Raw genomic sequence first — 24,999 nt, forward strand, 5'->3', positions numbered from 1 at the left:
TTCCGAACGAGGGAATTTAGAACTACTAGAAAGGGGAAAGTAAATAGTAGTAGTCAATCTGATCGAGCCCTAGTCAAGAAAGAAATTCATTTGCAAAGTTAGAGAAAAACAAAGCCTTGGTACAGTCAGCAACATGGTGCAATACTATAAGAGAAAACATAAACAAGTTTAACACACAAAAAAGAAGAGGATGTACACAACTAAAGGGAAGAAAACGTGCAAAGTAAATGATTACTAATTTCATTTTCATGGCATCATTAATTGTGGTATACCAAACTCAACGCTGTGCTCGAAACCTCCCCCATCAGCCCCACTTCATCCCCACAAATAACTTACACCGACCCCCTCCTCACCCTACTAACAGCACTCGGCGTACTCGTAGGCGGCAACGGTACAAACTCCTCCGTATGCGTCGCCTTGGCCGTGCCATTCGTGCCATACCCACTCGTAACCACCTGACTCCCATCCGCAATAACCACATGATCGAGCACGCGCCTAAAATGCTCTAGACTAGCTTCCGGCTGATAGTACGGCACCTCATGCCCGGCCTCGTACATTCTCGTGAAGCTGAAATTGCCATACTCGCGCACCTCGCCGTACTCGACGCCATCGACGAGAAAGGGCGTGTAGCCCGCAGCGCGGAAGGCGTCGGCGTGGGTGAAGTTGACGGCGAGGGAGACGGCTTCGCCGCCGAACCAATTGCAGATGTAGTCTGCGTCGCCGTAAAGGAGGGCGACGCGGACGCCGTAGGAGAGGATTTCTTCGAGGTCTTCGAGGAAGTTGGGGAAGACGAAATCGCCGGTGCGGCCGAAGCCGGTGAACACGGAGCTGGAGCTGGCGCTGGTGTAGTTGATGTTTACGCCGAGAGCTTCTTGGGTTGAGGCGAGGTTCAGGAAGGATTGGAAGTAGTCGGGCGGCGTGGGGTCGTCGTAGGGGTGGCGGATGTCGTAGACGCCTCGGCCTCCGAATGCGTAGTATGGCTCTTCGACGAGCGATCGGCAGAGGTTGGTGGCGGATGCACATGTTAGATAGCCGTCTACGGTGGTACGATCGGACTGTCTGCAGTATTCAATTTGGTCGTGGCAGCCTTCTGGCATGTAGTAGGCGTTCTTCATGAAGGTGTAGACTGTGTCGTTGACTGATTTGATACCATACGTGTTGTTGACGGCGAACTCGGGGTAGTAAGGAGCCTGGATCTGCTCATCGACAATTCCGTTGATTATACCAAGAGTGTCCATGCGAAGCTCAACACCAGGGGAAGACCCGTTCTTGATTTTCTCATTTTGCTGGTAAAAGTAGTTATAGAAAGCAGGGCCGTAATGACCGCCGTAGCTAGAAACTAGTTAGCAACGCAATTTCTAGTATCGATGCGGATTTACCAACCTCTCAGTCCAAAGATTGAATGTAAAGTTAGTGATATCCGGGTCGAGCTGGGGGCTCAGGTCCAAGAAAGCCTGGAGAATATGCCACGCACCGATGGCTGCAGCATCGGTAGTGTTTGTGGTATTGGGATCAACAAGCGAGTATCGACCCTGTGCATCAGTTTCTGTGGTCTCGTAGGAAAAACCTACACCAACGGGCTGCGAGAGATACAGCATATTGCTGTGCTCATTCCATGAATACGGATTAAGTTGTGTCTTCAAATCCTTGGTAACATTGCATGGGCCATGCTCTTGAAAGAGACCGATGAGCGAGTCACTTCCTGGTCCACCGTTCAACCATAGTGTCTGACGACAAAGTTAAAAGTTGCCACCAAGTTTTGAGTTGAAGTATGGGTTGTACTTACCAACGGCTTTTCGGAAGGGTTTTCACGCGCCTCGAAGAACCAGAAGAACATATTGGTAGTAGGATTGAGACTGATGTAGCCGGCATAATCGTCGACACCTTCAGTAGTCTCACAAACTCCCTCCTTGCCAGGCTGCTTGTAGCGAATCTCGGCACCCTGGGCAGACTTGATGGTAGTGACGCCAGTAGGATCCGCAGGGACCTGACGCTCAGTGATGAATGACTTGCGAGCATGACTGAGCGTCGCTGCTGCCAAGACGGCAGCAATCTGGGTGAAGCGCGCCATGGTGAAAAGCTTGTCGTGAAGAAGGATGACCAAGGCTTGAGCAGTGGGCTTGCCGAGAAGGCCGCTTCTCTCGGCCTTCTTAAATACGTTGAATCCGAACGAAGCTAAGCCACTTAATAACATGGAGTGCTCTTGCTATGTGCATTTCTTTCCGCCTGTCATGGTTGAGCACTGCATCGAGGGTAGGCCAAATGCGATATGTGGGTAGCCGTACAGTAGATTAATCTGAATCAGGCAACTGGAAAGCAAGACTGATCATTGCGATTGGCCGGATAACACGGGTATGAAGATCTTACGAGTAATGCGTTAAGACAACGATACTACTTCGTTGCCGCGGTTGGATGTTATGCCACCGGCCACAAACCATGGCTCATGACAAACACCACCTTGTCGAAAATGCAACCTGTGCTGCAGTTTCGCAATCATTGAAACTGCTGTCTGGGGCATTTTTTCATCATGGTAAGCAAGTGCCGGTTCGCATCTTTCTCCAATGTTGTCGAACATGCTATACGTGATGCCCATGTAGCCAGCGCGCATCAAATAACGCATCTTACCCAAACAGGAAGCTCGTTATGCGCAGCGGGAGAACAAGGCCTCTTGCCAAGTCGTTCGGTAAGCCGAAAAAAGCTTATTAACGTCATAGTTGTAGCCTCACACTGGAGGTTGGGGCACAGTTGAAAGCGTTGTGGCGTGTTGGGCCGTTGCAAAAGGGGAGAAGAGGCCGCCAGCTCCGCGTGACATGGATATTGACGGTGTGCAACGCTAGCTGCAGTCGGCAGGTCGGCACCCATCCATTATCGCGACAGGGTGCTATTTGGTCTGTAGTACAGTTCGTGATACAAGGGTCTAATGTTCTCAACTTAAGCCGTCTCGGTACAATCTGGCTGTTGACCGGAAACTCGTGTCGAGGTGACTGGGTACTACACTGGCAAAGTGCATGAAAAAAAAGAAGTACCACCCAAAATCACAACAGTCCATCCCGCACTCCTCCCTCGGCATCGAAAATCTCAATCAATCTCTCAAGCTCTGCTCCTCCTCCGCCTCATCTCCTCCACATCACCCCCAAAAAACCGCGCAATCTCCTCATCCAACTCCCTCCCCACCAGCTTCTCCATCTCCCTCGCCCTCTTCACAGGACTAACCCCCATCTGATTCGCACTAGCAAAAATGACATCCAGCTCCTCCAAACTGCGTCCTTTTGGCTCAGGAAAAAAGAAGTAAACGCTCGGCACGATCGCCGCATTAAACACAGCAAACATGGTATACGTATTGTACGACAAGTTTGCAAAAGCCGGAGGCGTAATCATAACAATGAGAAAGTTGGAGAGCCAGTTTGAACAGGTGGACAGGGCGTTTGCCTGGATGCGAATGCGCAGGTTAGTGATTTCGGCGGGGTACAGCCACGACATGCCGAGCCAGCCGATGGCGAAGAAGGTGTTGAAGCCGAACATGAAGATGACGGCTGTAATGCCGTATCGCGGCTCTAGAATGGGAGCGCCGAATTCGTCGGGTGTGGCGGTCGAGGTCATGCCGCTCATGATGGCCATGCTGGCCATTTGGCCGAGGGCGCCGAAGAGCATGAGTTTGCGTCGACCCACGCGTTCGATTAGGGGGATGGCGATGAGACCAGCGAGGAAGTATTCCGTTCCGTTGCAGGCGGAGAGAAGGCGAGACATGTCTGGACCGAAACCTAGTGAGTTTTCGAAGACGTAGGTTGCATAGTATGTCTAGAAAAGTATGGTCACTATGTGAATCAAGATGGAAGTCAACCGGGTACTTACAATAAGGTTGATACCACTGATTTGCTGGAAGAACTGCGACACGATGCCCAGTGTAGTGCGTCTAAGGTTCTGACTCGGGCCGTTGTGCAAGAGTTCCCTCATTTTGAACGGGCCGTCTTTGCTCTGCGCTTCGAGTGCATCAATAATGTTAGTAAGCTCTGTCTCTACTTCTTCGGAGTCGATAGGTGCGCCAGCAAGACGAGCAAGAAGTTCACGAGCTTCAGCGTAGCGGCCGCGCATAACGAGCCAACGTGGTGAGTCTGGCAAGTAGAGGAGAGCGATCCTAGTACAAGATTAGCTTTGGTTAATTTGATGCTGAGGGATGGACATACATGACGAGAATGGTGAAGAGCGATTGGAACATGATTGGAAATCTCCACCTCACAGAGCTGTAGCTCTCGCCTGATGGGACAAAGTAGAAGCCATATGTAACCCAGTATGAGATCATGACACCAGCCACAATAACCGCTCCAGATGTGATAATCAAGCGTCCTCGCTTTTCGGGTTTCGCGCATTCGGATTGCCAGGTGGGTATCGCTATACGGATGTCAGTCTCTTACAAAGAAGTATCATAGCCTCGATGCTTACTCGCCGTGACCATGCCATTTCCGATTCCTCCTACAACCCGTCCAATGCAGAGCAAAGCATAGGCTCCAGAATTCCCGCCGTTAGCACCTCCAGGTGCAACTTGGAGTATAGTTCCGATGATCATGATAAGACTGCCCCAAAAGCTACTACTCTTCCTGCCCCAGATCTCGCCGTAGAACAAGATGAGAACGGCACCTAGAAAGCACCCAATTTGGTACACAGCAACGGCAGCTGAGAGGATGCTCGGGCTTCCTGTACACATGTCTGGGTTGGGGATGGTGTTGGTCGGTGCATCAAGCCAGCACAAGTTGTTCTGGCGCTCGCGAGATGTCATAAGAGGGAAGTGGCGTTGGAAGTCATCGAGAGTCAAGACACCAGATAAAACACCTTGGTCATATCCGAACATGAGGAAGGCGAGACACGAGCACCAAGCGATGGCGTTGTTGAGTGCCTTGCCTTGGAGGCGACCGTGTCCAGGAACGTTCCATTCTGGTAAATTACCAAGTTTGGAGAACAAACCTGAGGCTGAGTCTGACTTCTTTGCTGCTTCTTGTTGCTCGATTAAACGTTGGGGTAATGTTTGGGACTGGTAATAATCTATATCATCGATGCGGGAGTCAGGAGAGTGCTCGGAACGCTTCTCAGTCGACTTTTCGGGATCCATCTTGAGAATTTGAAAGGCGACCAAAACACAGTCGAACAAGAAACGAGAAAAATGCTAGTAGATCTCATTTTATACTACGATTTGCGTCTGCTAGTTCGACACTTTTGCCAGATACACGACACAGCCAAGACTGAACATGCTCCGCCTTTCCCCGGCAAGTTCAACCCCAGCCTTGGCTCTTACATAGATGGGGAATTTGGGTATAGGAAAAGACCTCAAGTTACGTAGTCCAAGTCTTCAGGAAGTCGGCACGGCCTAGTCGGGTAACCCGGCATCACGATAGAGGCTTGTCGACCAGATTAGCTCCAGCCAAGAGACGATGAAAGCAGCGGAGCGGAGCTCTGATCTTGGCAGATAACCTCGTCTCGATGTGTCACAAAAGCGAGTCGGTACATAGGCTCGGGGATAGCATCGAAGAAATTGTGGGACGCGAATTTGAGCACGTGGACGTCGATGAGTAGGCGAAGACATAGATGTAAACGGGAAATGAGGTGCGGCTTATTTCAGACATATGGTTCTGATGTATGCGTGTGCTGTATCTAACGCCAGCCCATGCGAATATTTGGTACATAGTTGTACAAGGCTTTGTCCCGCTTCGTATGAGGCTTTGGACAGCCTGATGAGTATCACAGTTGCCGGGTTCTGTGTCTCGTACAGGCGGCAATCCACGGCGTCCGCCCCCCCGCAACTCCATTCGAGAACCCAGTCGATATTTTCGCCCCCAAATTTTTGCTAGAATTATCGCATGCGGTGGTATCGTGTAAAGTGTGTGATGTTATTTCTTGCCGCGTTTAGCTTCGAGGAAAAGAACTTGTTTCCGAACTGCCAGGTTATCAGCCATCATTCGACCATCACATTGCCATCAAAGTAGCCTCCACGTTTCCTTCCTATTGCATATGTCCGAAATTATAGAGGGAACATTTTTCAGGCAGCGGTGGCTTCGATCTTGTCGTCAGGATTGATAGTAGAGAGGTCTCGTACCGATAGGATCGTATTTAAGCATGCTCAGTGGCTGGTGGGCGCGCGGTCTTTGCATGGTTCGGTAGTATCCCGTCATTGCCATTGATATGAGGCGCACCATGATGGTACGGGACTTTGCTGTAGAGCGCTCCGGTCAGCGCATATACGGTGCAAACTTGCGACGGGCGCGGGGGAACGTTGACCGGCGATCGGGAGTGTAGGACGGCGACAATGGGCACGTCCTGAAGTTGCAGGTGTTTCGCATACCTTTCTTCGCCATGGCGACGCGCGAGTATATATCGTGTCGGCGTCAATGGTGGTTGTGTCCAAGGTGGATAGTTTGGTGTTGTGAAGCCGAAGTTCTGCGGCGTTGCCCTTGTCAGCCAATGAGCGTTGATTGAGGTCTCCATCGCCACCATTCGCCTCCGCCTCACTCCACACTCAGGAATCAGTTGCGATATATGATTAGATCATAAGACTGTCCCACTTTCGACCAGGCTTTAAGGCTCTTCAGTGAACTCTTCAGACTGCAGGTATACGAGAAAATAGTTTTTTGATAATTTTTGCTATGTAATATCCCTGTCTCGCCGCGTTTGCTAGTCATGCTCAGTTGATATATGCCTTCGATCATGTCCGCTCACTGTTATTCCTTGTAAGAACTTCTCCTTTTCTTCATAATCTTATACTGCATACTGATATCCCTGCCAGAATTTCCAATATCATGAAAAAATACTTGCCGTGGAACCGAAAATATAGTGATAGGTTGTGTCGGATGAACAATGTGCCTCCTATTGATGTCGCAAAAGATTGATAAGATTGGATCCTAATATCCTCATGTGCCTAGTGTTAATCTTTTATTTTCCTTTTGCCAGGGTAGCCTACACACTGGCTTGACATGTCTCCGTTGAGTGACCCCAGCGGTCAGGCGAAAAGCGCAATGATACGCACGTCATACCCGGGCGCCAAAGGAAGATGTGTCGAACGATCAGTGCCATCCTTGTAGCTCCTCATTGAATCTGTCACTAAAATCATCTCTGAAGGCGGTACCGTTTCTGCCTAAACCTACAAGTTAATAGCTCTTACATACTGAAGATCTAAGAATCCGCTATACTCACTCTTACTACGTGCGACTCGAGAAGAGCGCCGCGTTGGTAGAGCAGTAGATGGCTGCGAAGATCCTTGTCGACGGGATATATAAGCCTTTTCCGGAGAAACTTGGGTGTGAGTACGACTTTGAGTCTCAAAAGAACGGTCCTGGGACCTTGGATGGGGCGATTTCGAGGGAGTGCATTTTGTATCTGACGCATCTCTCTTCAATGAGCCCAATCCCGTATCAGACTGTCTAGAAGAACGTGAAGAAATCTTCTGGGAGCCAGAAGAAGAGACTCCGGATCTAGCTGCGGGTAACACACGCTGCCTCTTCGAGGTCGAATCCCTTTCAGTCTGGTTTCTATCACGTTTGCGCGTATATGGGAGACCGGTGCCGCTGAGATTCTCAGGGATATCGTCAAATCTTTCCTGATGACTAGGTAGCTTGATTCGAAATACTCGAGACCTAGGTAGGGTTTCGATCTGTGGAGAGGAACTGTCCCGAGGCATCATCCGAGATGATGTATTGGCTTGCGACCTGGGTCGTTCTTGGGATGAATATGAATGAGAGCTTTCCATGCGGGTTCTTCCCATATCAATTGAACTTGCTTCTCCGGTATCCAGAGACTTTCCAGGCTTATCTGACTTGGAACCCTCTCCGTGGACTTTGGGTCTTGAGATAGATTCCGCTTCTTTCTGCATTTGTGTCAGCTCTTCTGATGCTATACTGGTTAGCTCGGTTGAGATCAAGTCCCGATACAAGGTATCTTCTTGTGGATCTTGGTCAGCTCTCTCTGAGAAAAACATTTGCGAAAGTGTCAAGTCCCCTAGATCCTGGGTTCCTGGAACTGTATTGAAACCATGATTGAATATCGAGCTATTATTGATTCCATCTGTCTGCGCGCTGTTACCGTCATCGAAAAGAACCGAAAATAGATCTGGGTCAATAGATTGGGCTTGTGAAATCTCGGCACGGACAGATGGCGGAAATTGCAGGCTACCGGTCTGCTCTTGGGTAGCCTCTATTACTGATTGATTATCCCGATTCACTTTCTTTCGAGGTTTTGTGGTGGGTATGTTTTGGACAGATTTGGAATTAGATAGGCCTGGGGTCGTGTCTTGAGTGCTATGCCATTGGCTCGGCGCACTCTGATCTTTGGCTCCTTGGAGTGCATTGCCGAATTCCTTTTCTAGTGCGAGCAATTTGGACTCCGCCGCCTTTCGGTCCGCCTCAATCCGGGCTTGATACTGGTCTTCCAATAATATACCCCTCGCCTCGACTTCCCTCAACATGGCATTCGTTTCAGCCAAGCGGCGCCTATATTCTTGAACATCATTGCCATGCCCTTCAATGAGCTTTCGGTTTTCATCGGCAGCTTCGTTGCGTATCCGCGCCACCTCCTTGTTCTTGTCATCAACCACAGAGTACAGGTTGCGCAATTCCTCTTGCAAACGAGCCTTCTCAGCATGCAAAGACGTTTCGACTTCTTTCTCTCTCTGCTCATCTACACAACCTTTTTCTAGCCTGGAAAGGAGTGTTTGATTTTCGCGCTTTAATGCCTTGATTTTGTCCTGGCTCGATTGCAATTCATTCTGAGCGTCTCGTCCAATTTGACACATTCGGTCATCCGTCTCTTGACGCAGCACCTTCATATCAGATTGTTGTTGCGATATCTGAACCCGCAATCCAGTATTTTCATCATTCTGGTCCTTAAGCTTCTTCTGAAGCTCCACAAGCTGCTCGTCTGTAGTGCTGAGCCTTTGGTTCAGGGAACAGTTGAACATCTCTTTCTCACTAAGGATGAGCTGAAGTCGGTTGATTTCACATATATGTTCGTGCTCTTTTTCAGCCAGCTTGATTTCACATTCCTTCGAGATTGTGTCACGAATTGTCGCAGCATTCTGCTTCTGCAAAGCGGATTAATGACGAGGTTCTCATGAGCTCACTTTTCTTACCTCATCCATATGCTCCTGAACCGCTTTTGTTCTCTCTTCTTGCGCAGCCTCGTAACGCTTCTGTGATATGTCAAGCTCACGCTTCTATTTGAGAACCAAGGGTATTACCTTGTACTCAGTTGCGTCCTTCTGGAGACCCTGTCGCAGTTTTTCTCCGTTATCAATCTTTTCGCTGGCTGACCTCAGTTCATTTTCAGCTTCTTTGAGCCGTTGGCGCAGGTCAAGGTTGATCTTTTCAGATGCTGACATCTCCGAACGAGATGAGTCAGTTGCTATCTTCAAGTCATTTAGGTCGCGCTCCAGTTCGCGAGATCGTTGCTGTAGATTCACCTCGATCTGCTGTAGATGTTCAACTCGTTCGATGAGGCGAGAAGATTCATGCTGCTGGTCTATCAACTGCTTCGTGAGTTCAGTGTTTAAGCTATTGATCCTACGATTCTCGGCAGCAATCTCTTCATATCTCATCATTTTTGTTCGTAAATCATCTAACTGTTCTTTTATCGATGCGTGAAAATCTGTACTGGGTGGGGCACTGCGAACAAGCGCCCGGGAGAATTCTTTTAGACCAGATTCGATGCTATTTCACGTGTCAGAACAGCGCTTCCTTTTAAGTTGGGGTGCCACGTACCGTTCCTGGACGATGCGCAATATTCCCTCTGCCTTATGGACGTCTTCCAACGTCAAGACGGACTCCTTTTGTAGGTTATTCAGTATGCTGAGGCATTCCTCGATTTTGGTGTTTTGGGGGTTGTGCGTGGCAGCCTTCTCGATCGAAGTTTGCAGCAGCTCTAGTTTCTTCGCTACGAGATTCGAACCGTCGTTGAACTGGCGTTGCAGGCTTTGAACTCGACCGAAGACTTCGTTCTCAATCTTTTCTCGCTTTTCCCTTTCGCTTGTACACTCCGCTTCTAGTCTGTTCAATCTTTCGGTCAAAGCTTTGTTCACTGAATTGGCTACAGCAAGTTGTACATGGAGCTCATCAGCCACCGCCCTCATTTTCCTCTGACTATTTGAGAGTTTGTAAGCGGCCGTTTCAAAATCTTCCACAATGCCCCGCTTCTCTTCTTCGATTTCAGTTATTTTTGCTTGCAGGACTTTCTTTTTGTGCTCCTCAGTCGTCGCAGCCAGTTTTTTCAACTTTTCACAGTCATTCCGGAGGCCCTCTAGGAACTTTTGGTTGTTTTTCGCTTTGCTGGTCAGACTGCTCAATGTCTTCTTCTGCTCATCTCGCTGCTTCATGTAGTCTGCAATCATTTCTCTCTGGCGGTCAACTTGTTGGAGAAGTGTGGTAACTTGCTCTTGACTATTTTTCAATTGTGTGGTGTACTCGTGATGCTTTCGGAAGCTTTCTGCCAAGAACGCCAGTCTTAAGTCCTCAACCGAGCGTTCGATGGCAGGTGACGTGGATGCTCTGAATAATTTGGATGTAGATTTGCTGTCCCCACGTGAATTTCCTCGTGGTTTGGTTACGCGATCTGATCCTCCTCTGCTTGAAGTCCCGTGCAATATATATCTAGATGTGACACTTCGTGCAATAGGTGGTTTAAAGTTGTAGCTTGGATGCACTTGAGACTGGCGCTCGTGTTGATCACCTCTGAGGTCAATGGAATCTGGTACAGTATCTTCACGGGCCTTTTCAGATGAAATCGGATCTTGGTGTTTCACATTGCCCATCTTACACTGAGACCCTTTGGTCTCATCATCGCTTGCGTGTACGGATTTCTCACCCGTCTCGGCGATATGGAGTTGCCCACTAATAAGAGACGAAGGCTGCAAAGCAGAAGTTGGAACGGCGTGTTGCGCCGATGTATCCAAGAGAACCAGAGGCATACATTGAGCCAGATCTCTCATTTCGTCGTACGCTACTGTCCCAAGCTCAGTATGGGTTTCTTTCCGGGCATGTGTTTCGTGAGTTGAGCAGTCTGGTGCGAGTTTCTTGTGATCATGATTGAAAAGCGGAAACTCCACATTAACTTTGGAGACAACTTGGGACTGGGCATTGCATGTCTGGAATGCAGAAAGTTCGGGCAATTGGATAACCTCATTAGGTACAGCTCCACCAGCGTTGTTGAAGTTGTGGATGTGACCAACAGAATGGGTTTGTAGAAAAGGCCATGATCCACCCAGTCGTTGGGTTGGCGATTTCTTCGAGTGCTCCTTGTATTTCTTGAGACTGACATTGTTTTTTGCCGGGTCCTTCATTTTGATGCCTGGAGATGACGGTGGAAGGGAAAGTGCTATTTCCCTCTCTGTGGTTCTGAAGTTGTCAGCAAAACCATTTGCCAGTATGTCATGGGATCTTACTCAGGTTCTTTAGCAAGGGAGAGGGACGTTGGAAACTTAGATAATGAACTAGGCGATTGCATTACTTGGAATCGTGTACTATCCTGCACATCTTTGAATAGGGCTGTGACTCCTTGCAAAGGGACAGCTGCTGCTGTAGCGAGTGGAGGATCATCTATCCACACGTCAGTCTGATGCATAGGAATACGGCATCTTCTCTACCATGCGATTCCTGTTTGCGGCTCTCCTGGTTTGATGACAATTTCGAGCTTTTATGGACGGTAGGTTGCTTGTGAGGGAATACATGCGGTGTAAAGACTGATGCACTCTCAATTTCAGGAGGGTTCTTCGTGAAAGTCTTGAAAATAGCCGGATCGGATTCCAAAACGCTTGTCTTTTTGGACGCTCCGAAGCGACTGAGGGTGGCTAGCGAATTGGGACTCAAGGGGATATCGGACAAATCGGATGTGGAGTCGTAGATTTCTAAGTGTTCCTTGGCATGTCTGCTGGAATCGGTTTGGGTATTGGGGATGACCACGTCGCTGTGCGGCTCTTGAACAACATGGTTATGACTTTCTCTCTTGTCTTCGGCTGATTCTGGCCGGATTTCATGACGAAGACGAGAGGGCTTCTGTCCCTTTGCAGGCATGCGTCTCCGAGCAGCCTGGTCGGCCATTGGGATTGTAGACAGCAGGCGTGATGCAATGAACAGTGAGAGGAAATAGGCAATGGGGATTCTAAATGGCAATACTTGGGAAGATTCCTGGTAGAAGGGAAGTTGTGTGGTGAATGTGAGGGGTAGCAAAGCTTGGAGAGTTGACATTCTCTCCGCGCCTTCCCTGGTCGTTGTGAGGAAGTGACGGTTGACTTTGGCAACGCGCTTCGGTCAGTGGTAGATGTGGTACACACAAGCTGAAGATAACAAACGGACGAGCATAAACAGTTGTACTGGCGCGTTCGGAGCGTTGGTTTCATGCAACGATACTTACTTATGAAAGCCCATATCCCCAGGTCGACGGCTTACCTGTGATGCATTCTCAGCCAAAATCACTGCCGCATATGTCCTGCTAGGTTCACTTGACTTTTACAGCTGTTTCTCTTTCTTGGCTATTTTTCGGGCTCAGGCAACTTTGACATGTCATACTGGTTTGGTCTTGTGTTGGTGTGCTACAACGTGTTTGGTAGTAGACACGTGACTGACCGACAGCTGAAGATCAGGGTACTGCTGATCAGCATGTCAATTATCAAGTCCCCGCTCTTTAGTAACTCTTGTTCAGCCCATCCATTCTATCCTCCTTATTTTTCCTTTACTTGCAAAGATCATCTCGACAGGCCGTCAATGGCTCACACCGCCCTGCGCTAGAAATGAAAGGACGGAAATACCTGTACACATCATGGCCTCATTTCCCATGCTCTACGCACCCAAAAGCGGGCGCTACCGATGAGTGGACCTTAGTACGACAGCTGGTAACGTTGTTCACGACGAACCAGAAGACTTTCGGATATTTGCATGAATCGTCTCCACAGCATTGTCCGAATAGTGGCAGGTTCTATTATGGTAAGAAGCTGGATACGACTCAAAAGCAAGACACGAGGCAAAAATACCTACACACTACGGCTTCACCGACTGCAGTATGGGGCCGCCATCACACTTGAGCCCTGTGGCCATAGAGGATCAAGAGTTGTTGCTGGCTGGCATCCCTGAAACATAAGAGGCGGCGACATTGCTAGCAGGGCGGTTGTGGCCAGGGTCCGACCAATCACAAGCGCCATCCCGTTAGCCTCGCTGCACCGTCACGTCCATCCACCACATTACGCGCCCACGACCCATTACGCCCTGCCAATCCGCGCAGCTTACGCTCCCAAGCCGACAAAACTCGACGCCAATGCCGCTATATTAAGAAGATGGCCTGATGGGCCCTCCCGACAGCCAACCTGGTCTGCAGTCCAAGCGCACGACCCTAACCGCCGACAAAGCCTGAGACTGGCGGGGTATTGGACGACGATTGGAGAAGGCAGCGGTTTGGGCAAAAGAGATGTGCGCGCAGCCATGCAAATATAGGGACCTGCCCTCCGCGCTGGTAGCGAGTTGTTGGTATCTATCCAGTTGATCGAACGCCCTTCACGCCATCCTGGTGTCACCAAAAACTCAATCAATTCTCCGTCGTGCCGCATTCCAACATTCCCATCTGCATCATCATGAACGGGCCTCTTCTCCTCTCGGTCCTCTTCCCTCTGCTAGCCCTGGCGCAGGATTCGTCTTCGGGCAGCAGCCTCCCGCCTCCGGGATACAATGGAGGTAGCGACAACCCGCAAGACCCTAGCGATGCTGGCGCTGCTGGCTCGCAAAAGGGTGCTTTCTCCTTGTCAGGTGGTGCCATTGCTGCTATCATTGTAGTAGCCGTCCTTGTCGTTCTCGGCTCAAGTACGTTCATCACTCCACTTCTCAATCATACTTGAACTAACAAACATCTAGTCGCATCTGGGGTTCTCTGGTGGCTCGCAAAGAAGCGTCAGTGGGACGTTCGAGCATCCATTCGCCGCGCTTCTCGTCGCTTTACTGGCCGCTCAACTGTCGACAACAAGCAAAACCGCTCGGATCGACGCACCGGTATTCGCCTCAACTCCCCGCCCCCGGGCAAGAACACCAACAAGATGCGCGACATTGAAAAGGGTCTCCATATCCCACACAAGACTCCTCAAACTACTACCATCATCACAAGTGGCACCAAGTGAAGATTTTCAGGATACCTTTTAGCTCACTGCGACGAATCGAGGGCGCTGCAGGGCACGTCGACTCCGGAGACGACGACGCATGCGTCATGGAGATACGGAAGGCCACAACAAACACTATGGCCATGTCGGACGGCCAGAACATTGTCTATGCTGCTTCTTGACGAGGCTCAAAAAGCAATCTTACTCCCGATGGCACGTCTGAGGGCACGACAGTAATGATACCATTTGGAGAACAAGGCACCACGCTAGTCACGGGAGCGGCCTATTCTGCGTTCACAGGCTGTTTATCTCTACCTTTTCTTCTTCGAGTTCTGCGTTTTGCCGCATTTTATGATACCACATACTTTTAGTATTTCAGTTCGATATTCACCAATTCTGGTAGAAAAATAGATTATACAAACCACTTTGGTCTGCATGCCACAATCTGGCATAGCTGCACCTCGCTGGTTTTATTCAAATGCACAATACCGAAATAACACTCATGTGCATAACTTTTCCATTCTCGGCTCTCTTTATCTCCATAGATTGACAAAAGCGTATACACTGTACAGCCGTCTGACCCCACCTAACACTCGATGGATAAATGGGCCCCTGGAGAGACCCCACTCAACTTTTCTTACCCCACCTAAGACTCTTGGAATCTGCACTCATGGTCTGATGACATGTCGCTTTTCAGATTTCCGGTGTTTCGGCACGCGCCTATGCTAAGGCTGGGAGCAAAAAGAAGACGACTTAGCCTATGCAATTGTCATCTGGTCTCGTACTGCAAGGATGGAACCGCTGCTCGGGCAGCCTTATTTTTGGTGCAGGTCGGAAATTAAAGAATGTGAGGGTAAAAAGATAGTAAGCTAGGCGGAGCGGAGCGGGGAACTACTACTACTCCCTCGGCTTTTTTTCCAACTTGATGCTTTTTGTCTGCTGGCCACGTGTGCCATAACGCACACCTTCATGTTTTTTGTTTTTCTCTACCGTGGAGGGGAAGAACATTAAAAGTGGGTACTGTCTTTTTCAAGTTCACTCTCCCTTGATTCACATCAAGGTAGTATTGTCCCGAGGCAACACCCAAGTGGTATTGCATCTGAGAAGCAATGCATGCAAGTAGGAGAAAGAAGATTATATGTGTGTTTCTCACGGGATTCTTGGCGACACTAAAATGCCGGCAAGACATGATGTTGTGCGTTTGCGAGCTAAGAGGTTTTCTTCTTCTGGAAGTTAAATGATGTCATGTTGATGACTATTTTGTTGGTGATTTCGCTTCACGATGTGCTATGCTGCTAAACCTTGTGATGGCAGTACTCGAGATCTCGGCCGTTCTTACTCTTGTACCCCATCACACACTTGCGCAGTCAAAACTCAATTGGGAAATCGAACCATTCCTCTCATGACACATACAGTTATCTGATCCCTATCGCATTTGATGTGGCAATGTCGCGACCCGCAATTAGCACTTCAGCCAGTCTTCGCCATACCGACGATGAATGAGCACATACTCTTCCGAACGTCAAACTCTGTAACGATTCATGCATACGATGGATCGTGGTCTTGCAAGACGATCCACCCATTAGAGGAAATCCTTGCGACGCTTGTAATACTGTGCATTTGTTCGAGCAGGCTTCAGGATGCAGCAAGCAACAAATACAGTATGGGTCGAAAAGCGATATGAAGATACAAAAACAACATGTGCTCCTTGGACAAGGACTAAGTACAAGTAACAAGACTAGCATACCCACGCTGCTCGGTTGCTTACATCGCCGATCAAATTTTGGAAATGGCGGAGCTGCATCGGATTCGCTCCGATCATTCCCGACAATAATTGGCCGTGCTCCTAGACCGCAGGCTCATCATCGATACACATAGCAAGTACATTTAGGTTTTGGGCGTCCACCGTTACTCGTACTATTGCAAAAACTTCATGACTGCTATCATCCTCGCATCTTATCATGACCTGTTCGCAAATCGCTCCTTCAAGCTTTAGCAATCGCGGATATTAAATCAAGAATCCTCCGATAAAGACCAAAAGACTCCATTGGACCAACAAACCATAGCATCCCCAAGCCCTGCTTTAACAACACAACATACAATGGTCGACTCCGACGGCCGCAACGAAACGCGGAAAATGGCCATTCCTCGGCTGCAGCCACGCCCCGGATTAAATACACGAGACCAAGAAGATCGCGTGTACGTTACGCCAAGTCGCGTTGCCTTCCCTAGCAATAACGAACATTGTGTAGGAAAAAGGCATGCAAGATTTGTCGCCAGCGTAGTGCGTGCCGTGGAAAAGGCTTGACAAAGTGTGAACTCACTTTGTCATAGGGATGAAATGTTCGGGCACTACTCCGAGATGTCAAAACTGCGACGTTGCTGGAAGGACTTGTGTATACGAACAGAGTCGGCGTGACCGCCTCGATGAGTATACTTTCCTGAATGTACAAGCGCTTTTTATCTGCTGATATTTTTGTAGGGCGATACAACTAAATCATACGCTCGCCACCCTGCTCTGGGATATGAATGAGCACCTCGATGACGAATCCAGGCAAAAGATACAAGACGTTCTAGATATTGTATGTTCACCTATGGTGAATATTACGTCTCAAGCATAGTAAGAAAGCTAACTGTATATTTCTTTGATAGGTAGAAGAGTATACGAAACTACAATCTACAGGATTGCCTTTGATTACTCTAGGGAAACGAAATCAACTACCTCATAGAAAACCCAGGAGGGCACCAAAATATGGCGAGGCGCTTGTAAGCGGCTCTATCGGATCTAATCAAAGCCTTGACAACTTGTTTGAGGACTTGACTCGAAGTCACAAATCGAGAGAAACTGGCTACGTGGGTCAAGCCTCCGAAGTCCAGTGGTTACTCAATGTGCAACGTCAACTGCAAAATATCAAAGCCGAGCCCTGTATCCCACCGTATATCATACAAAACCCAGATCGAGATGCGAAAAGGACACCGCCTGGCACCATCCCTGAGCGTACAAGCAATGTCCAGCAGGTCCCACCACAAGGCACTTGGAAGCATACGACCGATACTTCCTTCTATCTCGACAGCTCAGACATAGCCACAGATATATTCATAGATCCTTACGAACTCCCGAATGCTGAGACTGCAGAATGGCTTTTCGGCTGTTACATCAACACAGTCCACTCATCTTTTCCGCTTGTAAGAGTCAACATAAATGCATTTTGTATGAAAGACATGCCGACAGGGTTTGCTTTTTTTCTAGGTAAATGCAACCTTCGAGCACCAATTCCGTGCATATATTGAATCTGTCAGAGAAAAACGCAATTTCGACATGTCTGACGCATGGCGAGCTCAGTTGAACTTGATCTTCGCGATAGGTGCGAAGTGCTCTTACCTCACCAGCGCAGAATGGAAAGCAGACGAGAGCGATCACGGGTATTATATGATGAGGGCTGTGCATCTCATTAGATCTGAAAGCTCTCTCAGAGTGTTTCCATCCCCCAGTTTAGAGCTTGTGCAAGCGGTGAGTGAACCGTATACTCCATCTTGGACACTTTCGTTGGTTTACACTAACACTAAACCTTACAGACTTGTTCAATTTCTTTTTACCTTCTCACAATTGGCCATGTGAATAGAGCTTGGGCGCTTATCGGTATCTCGCTGCGCCACGCCATTGCTCTAGGCCTACACCTCCGCAACATAGTCACTGAATCGGTTGACCTCGAACAAGACACACTGACACATACATGGTGGGCTGCATACTGCATAGAAACTCTGATAAACACTGTCATGGGCAGGCCCCCAGTAATCACCGACGAACACTGCACTGTGTCATTACCTAATCATGAGTCTGAAACGGATGCATCAAGCAAGAAGCCATACCTCATCAACCGTATCGAGATTGCACGTCTAACAAGAAAGATTCAGCGGTGTCTGTATTCGCCACAGACTGCTACTCACTCTTGGGAGGTGAGCTATTTTCATTTACTACATGCCGCCCTCAGTATTATCCATCGTTCTTACATATCAGCAGTCTGTACAAACAACAATCTCAGGCCTTCTCAATGAACTCAGCAAATGGAGCACAGCGGCACTTTCCACAAGCCCCGAAACGCAATATAATAGCCGTGCAACCGACTCTACCCGCGAGCAGTTCCTCCTAAGAGTAGATTACTGGAGCACAAAGGTACTCATTACACAACCATGTCTTCGCAGTTTGGGGTGGCGTGTCGAAAATCAAAGTAGCACCTCTGCAGATTTTGATACAAGGACAGCTGATTCATGCATCACTGCTGCTTTGGAGTTGGCAAAAATGTTTCCTGTCCAGCTCAACACGAGCTTTGTGTACAAGGAGGGCCCGTGGTGGGCAATTGTCCATATCAGTCAGTGTGCACCGAACAAGCATATACGATACATACTAACTTATATATCTCTAGTAATGCAAGCAATCACAGTCCTATTGCTAGAAATGACATACAACATGCAAGGCAAAAGGAAACAAAGGTTTCCTGTAATACCTTCACTCCAAAGGCTGCTTGGCTGGCTAAATGCTATGCAAGACGACGATCCGTTAGCTGCCCGCGCGTACGATGTCGTTCGGCAAACGCTGAAGTCAAGTTCTCCGCTTTTCCAGACTCAGGTGGATGAACTTCTCGCACTCTCGGATGCAAGATCATTTATGGCGGGTACACACTAAGTAGCTACTAAAAGAACAGAATCGAGTGCATTACCAGTTCAAATTAACATAAGCTTGGTATACCTTCCAGTCTCCAGTTTCTTAACTAAACGTCTTTCACATTCTTTCCTTTATCATCAGTCTCATTAATCCCCATACTTTTTGACTCCTACCTTATTGCTAACAATCAGCTAATGCCACCAAGCAACCCGAATTTCGAGTTTCCGTCTCACCAATCGTAATTGCGACAAGCACAACAAATGCGAAAGCTATAGATCCACATACAAATCTCCTCGCCACAGTGGAACACAAACTTGCAAACACAGCCAGAATGCAATATGGTAGACATCATATATTCTAAAGCCACCCACGAACCGCTATCAAGCTCTTCGCATCCTTTCGCACCCTCTAACCGTAACCACTCTAGCCCTCACTGACAACACTAATCACCCTACCCCCGCGGCGTCGCCCACCCTACAGACCACATCGAACCACATCACCTGATCCATCAGTCCCCGTCTCGCCCTCCATACCCACCCCAAAACCGAAAACAAAGTCTAGACTCACATTAGTATCACAAATAAGGAGGCATTTATCTTTAATCGCCGTACCCACAATTTCAATGTCCCAGTAGCTGTGGCATTAGTATACCCTAGAAGAAGAGAATTGAATTGAGCAGTTGTCACTCATAAGTAGAAGATTCATGCGTACTCAGAGATGCGAAGTCGTATGTCTCTTACTCTCGGTCTTGCTTGATCAGACTTCAAATCAATCAGTCTAGTCTATGTACGATAACTACATCGCCGGATGTAGACTGGGGGAAAGCAAAGGGCCATGAAGATCGCCTTGATAGAAGACTAAGTTTGTTACGCCATGGTTTACGTTACGGTATAGCGGCATTGTAAACACACCTTCTGTCGTCGTTGTTGTTTTGAAACTGCCAAGGGAAAGAACGAGGAATTGGGGATATCAGATCGTTGGTCTAACAACTAGTCTCACTGTCTCATCGAGAGACGAAGTTTCGACGTATCCATTTCGACGTATCCAGCATCCGAGTGAGGAAGAGATGAATGGCTGGTATATACTGAAGATGTGCTTTCGTATCTGGATGTATGACCGCATAGGTACGAATTGGGTGTCGTTACGCCAAACAAGTAAGGTTCGAACTGGTTCTTTGTGGTGTTAGTCGCCATTCATATCACCATTGCCATCTCTTACACCCAGGAAGTTTATCTGGCACGCATTGGAACGATTGCTTCGCTTTTGTATCAGCATTCCAACCCTTTACGCGTAAAATACCACATATCCCTTATCCACACTACCCGATGCTGCACTTTCCCTTGTAGTACAACTCTCAACACCCTCCATGCGAAGCATTCACAAGTCAGAAAGTAAGAACCATTCATACTCCAGAACCGCTGACACAAGCATGACCTCATCGCGGTCACAACACACAGCACACACGCAAAGCAACGATATATCGAGTAGAGAAAAAAAAGCCGCAATGTGATATTGCTACTACCAACAACCCTCAATCAAAAGGGAAGGGAGTCCACAGTTACACTCCCCCAATCTTTCCAAACTCCAAAAAGGCAACCCATGGTATGTATAAATGCGCGCTTTCAAATTCCAAACGCCCCTTTCAATCGATCTTTCTCTCACCAAACTTTCCACTCTCCTTTTTCTTTCCACAAGTGAAAAGTTTTCTACATAACGGTGCAAGGAATGCAGCAGCAACTGCAATCGTCGGTGCTGATACAGCTGCACTTGCCGCCCTGGGGTTTGACGATGGAGCCGGCGGTGGAGGCGATGGAGGAGGAAGCTGAGGCGGGCATGATTGCGAGTTTTACGCTGGTATTCGGAGTATGCGAATCGAGGATGTAGCGAGGTTGGGAGGACGCAAGGAGAGTGAGTGGCTAGGGACGCAAGTGTTGAGGAGTGTTGCGCTATGACGTTTGTTAGAGTCTCCTTGGGCTGGTCTTCGAGGATGCGCAACGGGCGCATGAAGGGGACTTACGGTGTGCGTGGTGGGATAGAAGGGAGAGGTGGATAATGTGGAGAAAGTAACGGGTTGGGGTTTGAGAGGGAAGACAGAGGGAGATTAAGGTTGTCGTATAACGGTTTCCTGGCCTTGCTTCAATGCTGCTGCGCGTGGCGCGCTAGGCCAATGACATGCCGACGCTAGCGCCGACATGACGTCGCCTGCGTGGCTGTGAACGTGGCTGACGCGCTTGCATCCATCTCAGAATGCATGTAGAAGAATGGAAGAGAAACGTGGCGATTTTTCAAGTTAATTGAATTGTTTCATATCTATCAGTTGATGAACCCATAAGAAATGGTATCGCGAAAAACGATCAAAAAAACACAACACCGTGCCTTGACGCAAAACATAGCCTTTCATATAGCATCCGAGACCCTACACATCCCTCCAAGTTGGCTGTCCTCTCTCTGCGAAAGGCGTCTTGATCGCTGTAGAAATTTAGTCCCGCTTACGGTGTTGATTGTGGGAAGCTTACCATTGCTGTCACCAAACGGATCGTTTTCGTCTTCCTCGGGCTCGCTGTCCGATTCAATACGCTGCTTGTTAGCCATGGGAGAAGTAGGCATAGGGATGCTCGTGGGTCGCGGTGGCTTTGGTGGAGGAGCCTCATTCATGTCCATGTTGGCCATGGCCGCTTCAGCAGCGGAAACATTGCCTGCCTCGTTGTCGCTGTCGCTGTCATCATCAATGCTTTTGTCCATGATTTCAAATGCCATTAGTCCCTTGACTAGCTCATCATTGGCATTGAGCAGACCGCCAATGTACTGTTCCGACTCAACGAGGTGAATGTAGCGCAGAATTTGACGGCGTAGTTGTTTGCAGGTCTCAAAGCGGCGCATGACTTCTGCGTTTTCGCTGACTCGCTGTTGCTCACGATTGATAAGTTGCAACCCATTCAATAGATTTGTGCTGGCAACGTTTGCTGATGCGATGGTCTCGAGCATCTGTCCCTTCTCTCTTTCGAGATTGAACGGCTGTCGCTTGGTCTTCTTGTCTTTCTTGTCCCTCCTGCTGAACAATGAAGAACTGGTGGAGGTACTAGGACCGGGTGCAACAGGAGCACTCGTCCTGGAAGGCGAACTTTGAGATGGTTCGGACCACCTATTTCGAGGAGGAGATTCCGAGTGCTCCTCACGTTCGCGGGCGGCTTCAGCGTCTTGCTGCCGCACTATACGGGACTGTTGCGGCTGCGGGCGTTTAGTTCGAGGCAGCTCCTTGTGCAGCGCCGCTATTCTTTCTAGGCCAGGTTTTCCCTTGTACTCGGCTGCCCATCCGCGAAACAGGACATTGGCTTTCTGTCGTACATCGGGATCTACTGTATCGTCTCTAGCCAAGATACGAAGTCGCTCTAAGAGGGGCTCATCTGCAAAGGTTTTTTGGAATCTTGTACCCGCATTTTGGATCAATGCATCCAGTATGACAAGGGCACGTATTTGGCGATGTGCATTGCCGTATTTGCTGTAGTGGTGTTAGAACCCAGTATCAGCCAGGCTAAGTCTTCACTCACAGCTTCTTGCGCAAAGCTCGAGCTGCTTCTGTTGGTCCAGATGCTTGGATGCGGATAACCTCAATAAGGTCAACGACTCCACCAATATCCTAAGCCACTTAGCAGCGAAAATGTAGGTAGTTTGTGGGACTTACATTTTCTTCGTATTGCTCGCTCGTCAGTCGATCAATCTGGACCGTTACGGCCGAAAACACGTGCTTCTATTGCCGGAACCAGGACTTTAGTGACTTGTGACAGTGTTCAAAGAAACATAAAGGACAGGGGTTTTCGGATATGGGTAGTTCTGCATATGTCTCTGGCTCTTTGTGATAGTGTAGGCCCTTGATAGTAGAGAGAACTTTGAATTTGCCTGATTTGGGTAAACTCTGCTTTGGGGAAGAAAGGGCTTGAGGGTCACATGAATAGTAGCGATAGGTGACAGAAGGACGGCCCGGCGACTGGCCAGCAACAAGTGGCTCAACATCGATGCGCTGGACTTTGGGGACCATGGTTGAGTGGAGGGGAGTTTGGGAGGAGCGGCGCAGGAAATGGGAAGGGGTACACTGATGAAAGGGGGCAATTCTGGGGTTCAGGTGGCTTTGTATGCGACTGAATGGGAATGTTGCTTACCGGCATTTGCGATGGCCTTGGGATGGACAGCTGCTATATTTGGATACAGAAAAAGCAAAATAGTCGTGAATGGAATATTCGTTCTGTTGTTACGAAGTGCTGCGGATCTGCACAGATAGGTGAATCGGTTTCCTCACCACGGTTTGGAAGAAGTTTGGAAGCTGATTTGGGGGTAGGGATCTGGTGTTACAGATAAGAATAGAACAGCACGTGGACCGGGGAGAACACGTGCGGGCGAAACGTGTGGGAAAGAGAGTTGTCCGAGAACTGCAGAGCTCGTGTTCTATGAAGGGAAGATGTTGTAGGTACACGCGGTATGCGGTGACGCTATCGCTGCCTTGATCCGGAGGCAGGTCACCCCGCAGTGGGGGGCTGAGTAAGGAAGTCACAGCCCACACGCCCATCACCTACTCCCCTCCCCAACCAACTCTTGGGCCCCAATCTTCACTATCTACTGCATATCATCTGACTCGTAATCGAATCCACAGAGACTGAACATAATCCTTGCAGTGAAAGAACGACTAAGATGGTGATAGAGAATGACATCGACGACGCGTGAGAGGCCCTAAACGCGTGCCTTCATCACTTCAAACCCCTTATCTTTCACCATTGTCAACTAACACGAAGCCTGCAGGCAATCTCACCTGCCTCAGGTTTCTTCGGGATTTACAGCAATCAACCACGGGCAGGTACATCTCGAACAGCTCTTGACGCCCGAATCATCGGCGGCCACATCAGTCCCGCCGAACCCAGCCTCATCAAGGGCGATCGGCAGCCCGCGACGACGGCACAATCCAAATGTTGCTCGATACCTCGGCTTGGGCAGCACCATTGTGCCAGATCATCTCAAGAACTATGCGCCACGGCTAGCAAGACCAGACAGTCCATCAGTTGAGTCTGGGCGAAAGCGCCTGCGGCAGGCTGATGACAAGATTATACAGCGTAGCTCCCGCACAAGAGGGCTTCAAGGCGGACTCGCAGCATCGACATCAGCACCTACGCTATACAGTACTCAATATTCTCAAGCTACCTATGACACAAATGACAGTATATCCATTATGAACAGCCAGGCTTTGCCCCAGCCATACTTTGCTCAGCCTGAAGTTTCGCACGTGACTCCGATGAGCACTCTTGACTCAGAGACCGTGCGAATGAATAGTCAAGACGCGGTGAAAGGACCACATCCTGAGAGCCCCTATTTGTCACTACCTGATCAAGGAGAAAACGATGTAATCGGTATATGTCCGGGTACTAACGACAGCAACGTGCTTTGTCGAGACAATGACGACATGAATACCACCAGCGATGATTATGAGTTCGATATCACGGACGATGAACTACTCACTCTAGCTTCGGGTTTTGATGAAAGGCGTTTCGACGTCCCTCACAACATCTCAAGCTCACTGGCAAAGTCCTATCTTAAAGATAATGAACAGATGCACGCTAGTGATGACTGTAGTGAAAATGCACCTGAGGAAGCGCCTGCTATCAACACCTCTCAGCACACTCGCAAGAAGTTCATATCTCCAGTTACTCTAACTACCCGTCTGTTGACGGTCACCAGCGATGAGGGATCTGCAAATGCTCGGGCCCCGATTGTCAGACCTCCATTTCCGAAACCAGCTCGCGACCGCTCGCCTATCATAGGCCTTTCGTCGAATGTTATACTCAGAATATGTTTCCGGATCGGTGAAGCAGTCAACCAGAGCCATCAAGCATCAAAGTCAGGGCAACAGATGCTCATCGAGCTGTATGCCAGGGTGCTTACTTCGGAGCGGACTGAGAAGCATCAGTATTTTACCTTCTGCGACCTTTTCCACGCTAATCCTCCACACGTGAAGGGCGTCTACGATGCGGTTATATGGAAGGCGGTTCCGCTTTTCGAATATGACAGTAGGCGGCTGTTGCAACAAGGACGGATGTGTCGATGTATCGGGACGATGAAGCGCAATGGCAAAGAGAGATTTATGGTTGTTCATAACATATGGGAGGCGACCTGGGAAGATATTGAGTGGGTGGAGGGCATTGTGGGCTTTTAAGGTGTGGTTGGGGCAACGGGCACATGTGAGACG

The 24,999-nt window shown here is 48.9% G+C and overlaps 10 protein-coding genes across 10 annotated transcripts; 3 read left to right on the forward strand and 7 right to left on the reverse strand.

Annotated features, from left to right (window-relative positions):
- Positions 1–332: 332 nt before the first annotated feature.
- COCVIDRAFT_27359 (hypothetical protein) lies at positions 333–2,071 on the reverse strand (the record flags this gene model as incomplete). Its single annotated transcript, XM_014700297.1, has 3 exons — positions 333–1,332; positions 1,384–1,727; positions 1,787–2,071. The coding sequence occupies 3 exons, from the start codon at positions 2,069–2,071 to the stop codon at positions 333–335; spliced, it is 1,629 nt and encodes a 542-aa protein (XP_014555783.1).
- Positions 2,072–2,931: 860 nt separating this feature from the next.
- Positions 2,932–5,104, reverse strand: COCVIDRAFT_38497 (hypothetical protein; the record flags this gene model as incomplete). The annotated part of the gene is made up of 5 exons (XM_014700298.1): positions 2,932–2,991; positions 3,214–3,798; positions 3,853–4,135; positions 4,185–4,389; positions 4,441–5,104. 5 exons carry the CDS (start codon positions 5,102–5,104, stop codon positions 2,932–2,934), a joined length of 1,797 nt encoding a protein of 598 aa, XP_014555784.1.
- A 775-nt stretch (positions 5,105–5,879) lies between these two features.
- Positions 5,880–6,344, reverse strand: COCVIDRAFT_38498 (hypothetical protein; the record flags this gene model as incomplete). Its single annotated transcript, XM_014700299.1, has 3 exons — positions 5,880–5,926; positions 6,086–6,202; positions 6,332–6,344. The coding sequence occupies 3 exons, from the start codon at positions 6,342–6,344 to the stop codon at positions 5,880–5,882; spliced, it is 177 nt and encodes a 58-aa protein (XP_014555785.1).
- Positions 6,345–7,049: 705 nt separating this feature from the next.
- Positions 7,050–12,068, reverse strand: COCVIDRAFT_27361 (hypothetical protein; the record flags this gene model as incomplete). Its single annotated transcript, XM_014700300.1, has 7 exons — positions 7,050–7,120; positions 7,180–9,061; positions 9,110–9,169; positions 9,218–9,686; positions 9,738–11,366; positions 11,414–11,567; positions 11,615–12,068. The coding sequence occupies 7 exons, from the start codon at positions 12,066–12,068 to the stop codon at positions 7,050–7,052; spliced, it is 4,719 nt and encodes a 1,572-aa protein (XP_014555786.1).
- Positions 12,069–13,591: 1,523 nt separating this feature from the next.
- On the forward strand, positions 13,592–14,116 carry COCVIDRAFT_49433 (hypothetical protein; the record flags this gene model as incomplete). Its single annotated transcript, XM_014700301.1, has 2 exons — positions 13,592–13,817; positions 13,869–14,116. Coding segments are annotated over 2 exons (474 nt in total), but the record flags the coding sequence as incomplete, so codon positions are not given.
- Positions 14,117–15,074: 958 nt separating this feature from the next.
- On the reverse strand, positions 15,075–15,296 carry COCVIDRAFT_101433 (hypothetical protein; the record flags this gene model as incomplete). The annotated part of the gene is made up of 1 exon (XM_014700302.1): positions 15,075–15,296. The coding sequence occupies one exon, from the start codon at positions 15,294–15,296 to the stop codon at positions 15,075–15,077; it is 222 nt and encodes a 73-aa protein (XP_014555788.1).
- A 1,562-nt stretch (positions 15,297–16,858) lies between these two features.
- On the forward strand, positions 16,859–18,791 carry COCVIDRAFT_101566 (hypothetical protein; the record flags this gene model as incomplete). Its single annotated transcript, XM_014700303.1, has 5 exons — positions 16,859–17,293; positions 17,358–17,618; positions 17,684–18,064; positions 18,129–18,477; positions 18,532–18,791. Coding segments are annotated over 5 exons (1,686 nt in total), but the record flags the coding sequence as incomplete, so codon positions are not given.
- A 2,395-nt stretch (positions 18,792–21,186) lies between these two features.
- On the reverse strand, positions 21,187–22,806 carry COCVIDRAFT_38501 (hypothetical protein; the record flags this gene model as incomplete). The annotated part of the gene is made up of 5 exons (XM_014700304.1): positions 21,187–21,239; positions 21,287–22,269; positions 22,319–22,407; positions 22,453–22,518; positions 22,657–22,806. The coding sequence occupies 5 exons, from the start codon at positions 22,804–22,806 to the stop codon at positions 21,187–21,189; spliced, it is 1,341 nt and encodes a 446-aa protein (XP_014555790.1).
- Positions 22,807–23,016: 210 nt separating this feature from the next.
- Positions 23,017–23,331, reverse strand: COCVIDRAFT_101585 (hypothetical protein; the record flags this gene model as incomplete). Its single annotated transcript, XM_014700305.1, has 1 exon — positions 23,017–23,331. The coding sequence occupies one exon, from the start codon at positions 23,329–23,331 to the stop codon at positions 23,017–23,019; it is 315 nt and encodes a 104-aa protein (XP_014555791.1).
- A 122-nt stretch (positions 23,332–23,453) lies between these two features.
- Positions 23,454–24,966, forward strand: COCVIDRAFT_38502 (hypothetical protein; the record flags this gene model as incomplete). The annotated part of the gene is made up of 2 exons (XM_014700306.1): positions 23,454–23,482; positions 23,562–24,966. The coding sequence occupies 2 exons, from the start codon at positions 23,454–23,456 to the stop codon at positions 24,964–24,966; spliced, it is 1,434 nt and encodes a 477-aa protein (XP_014555792.1).
- Positions 24,967–24,999: the final 33 nt, after the last annotated feature.

The sequence above is a fragment of the Bipolaris victoriae genome (genome assembly GCF_000527765.1).
Source record: "Bipolaris victoriae FI3 unplaced genomic scaffold scaffold_51, whole genome shotgun sequence".
NCBI lineage: Eukaryota > Fungi > Ascomycota > Dothideomycetes > Pleosporales > Pleosporaceae > Bipolaris > Bipolaris victoriae.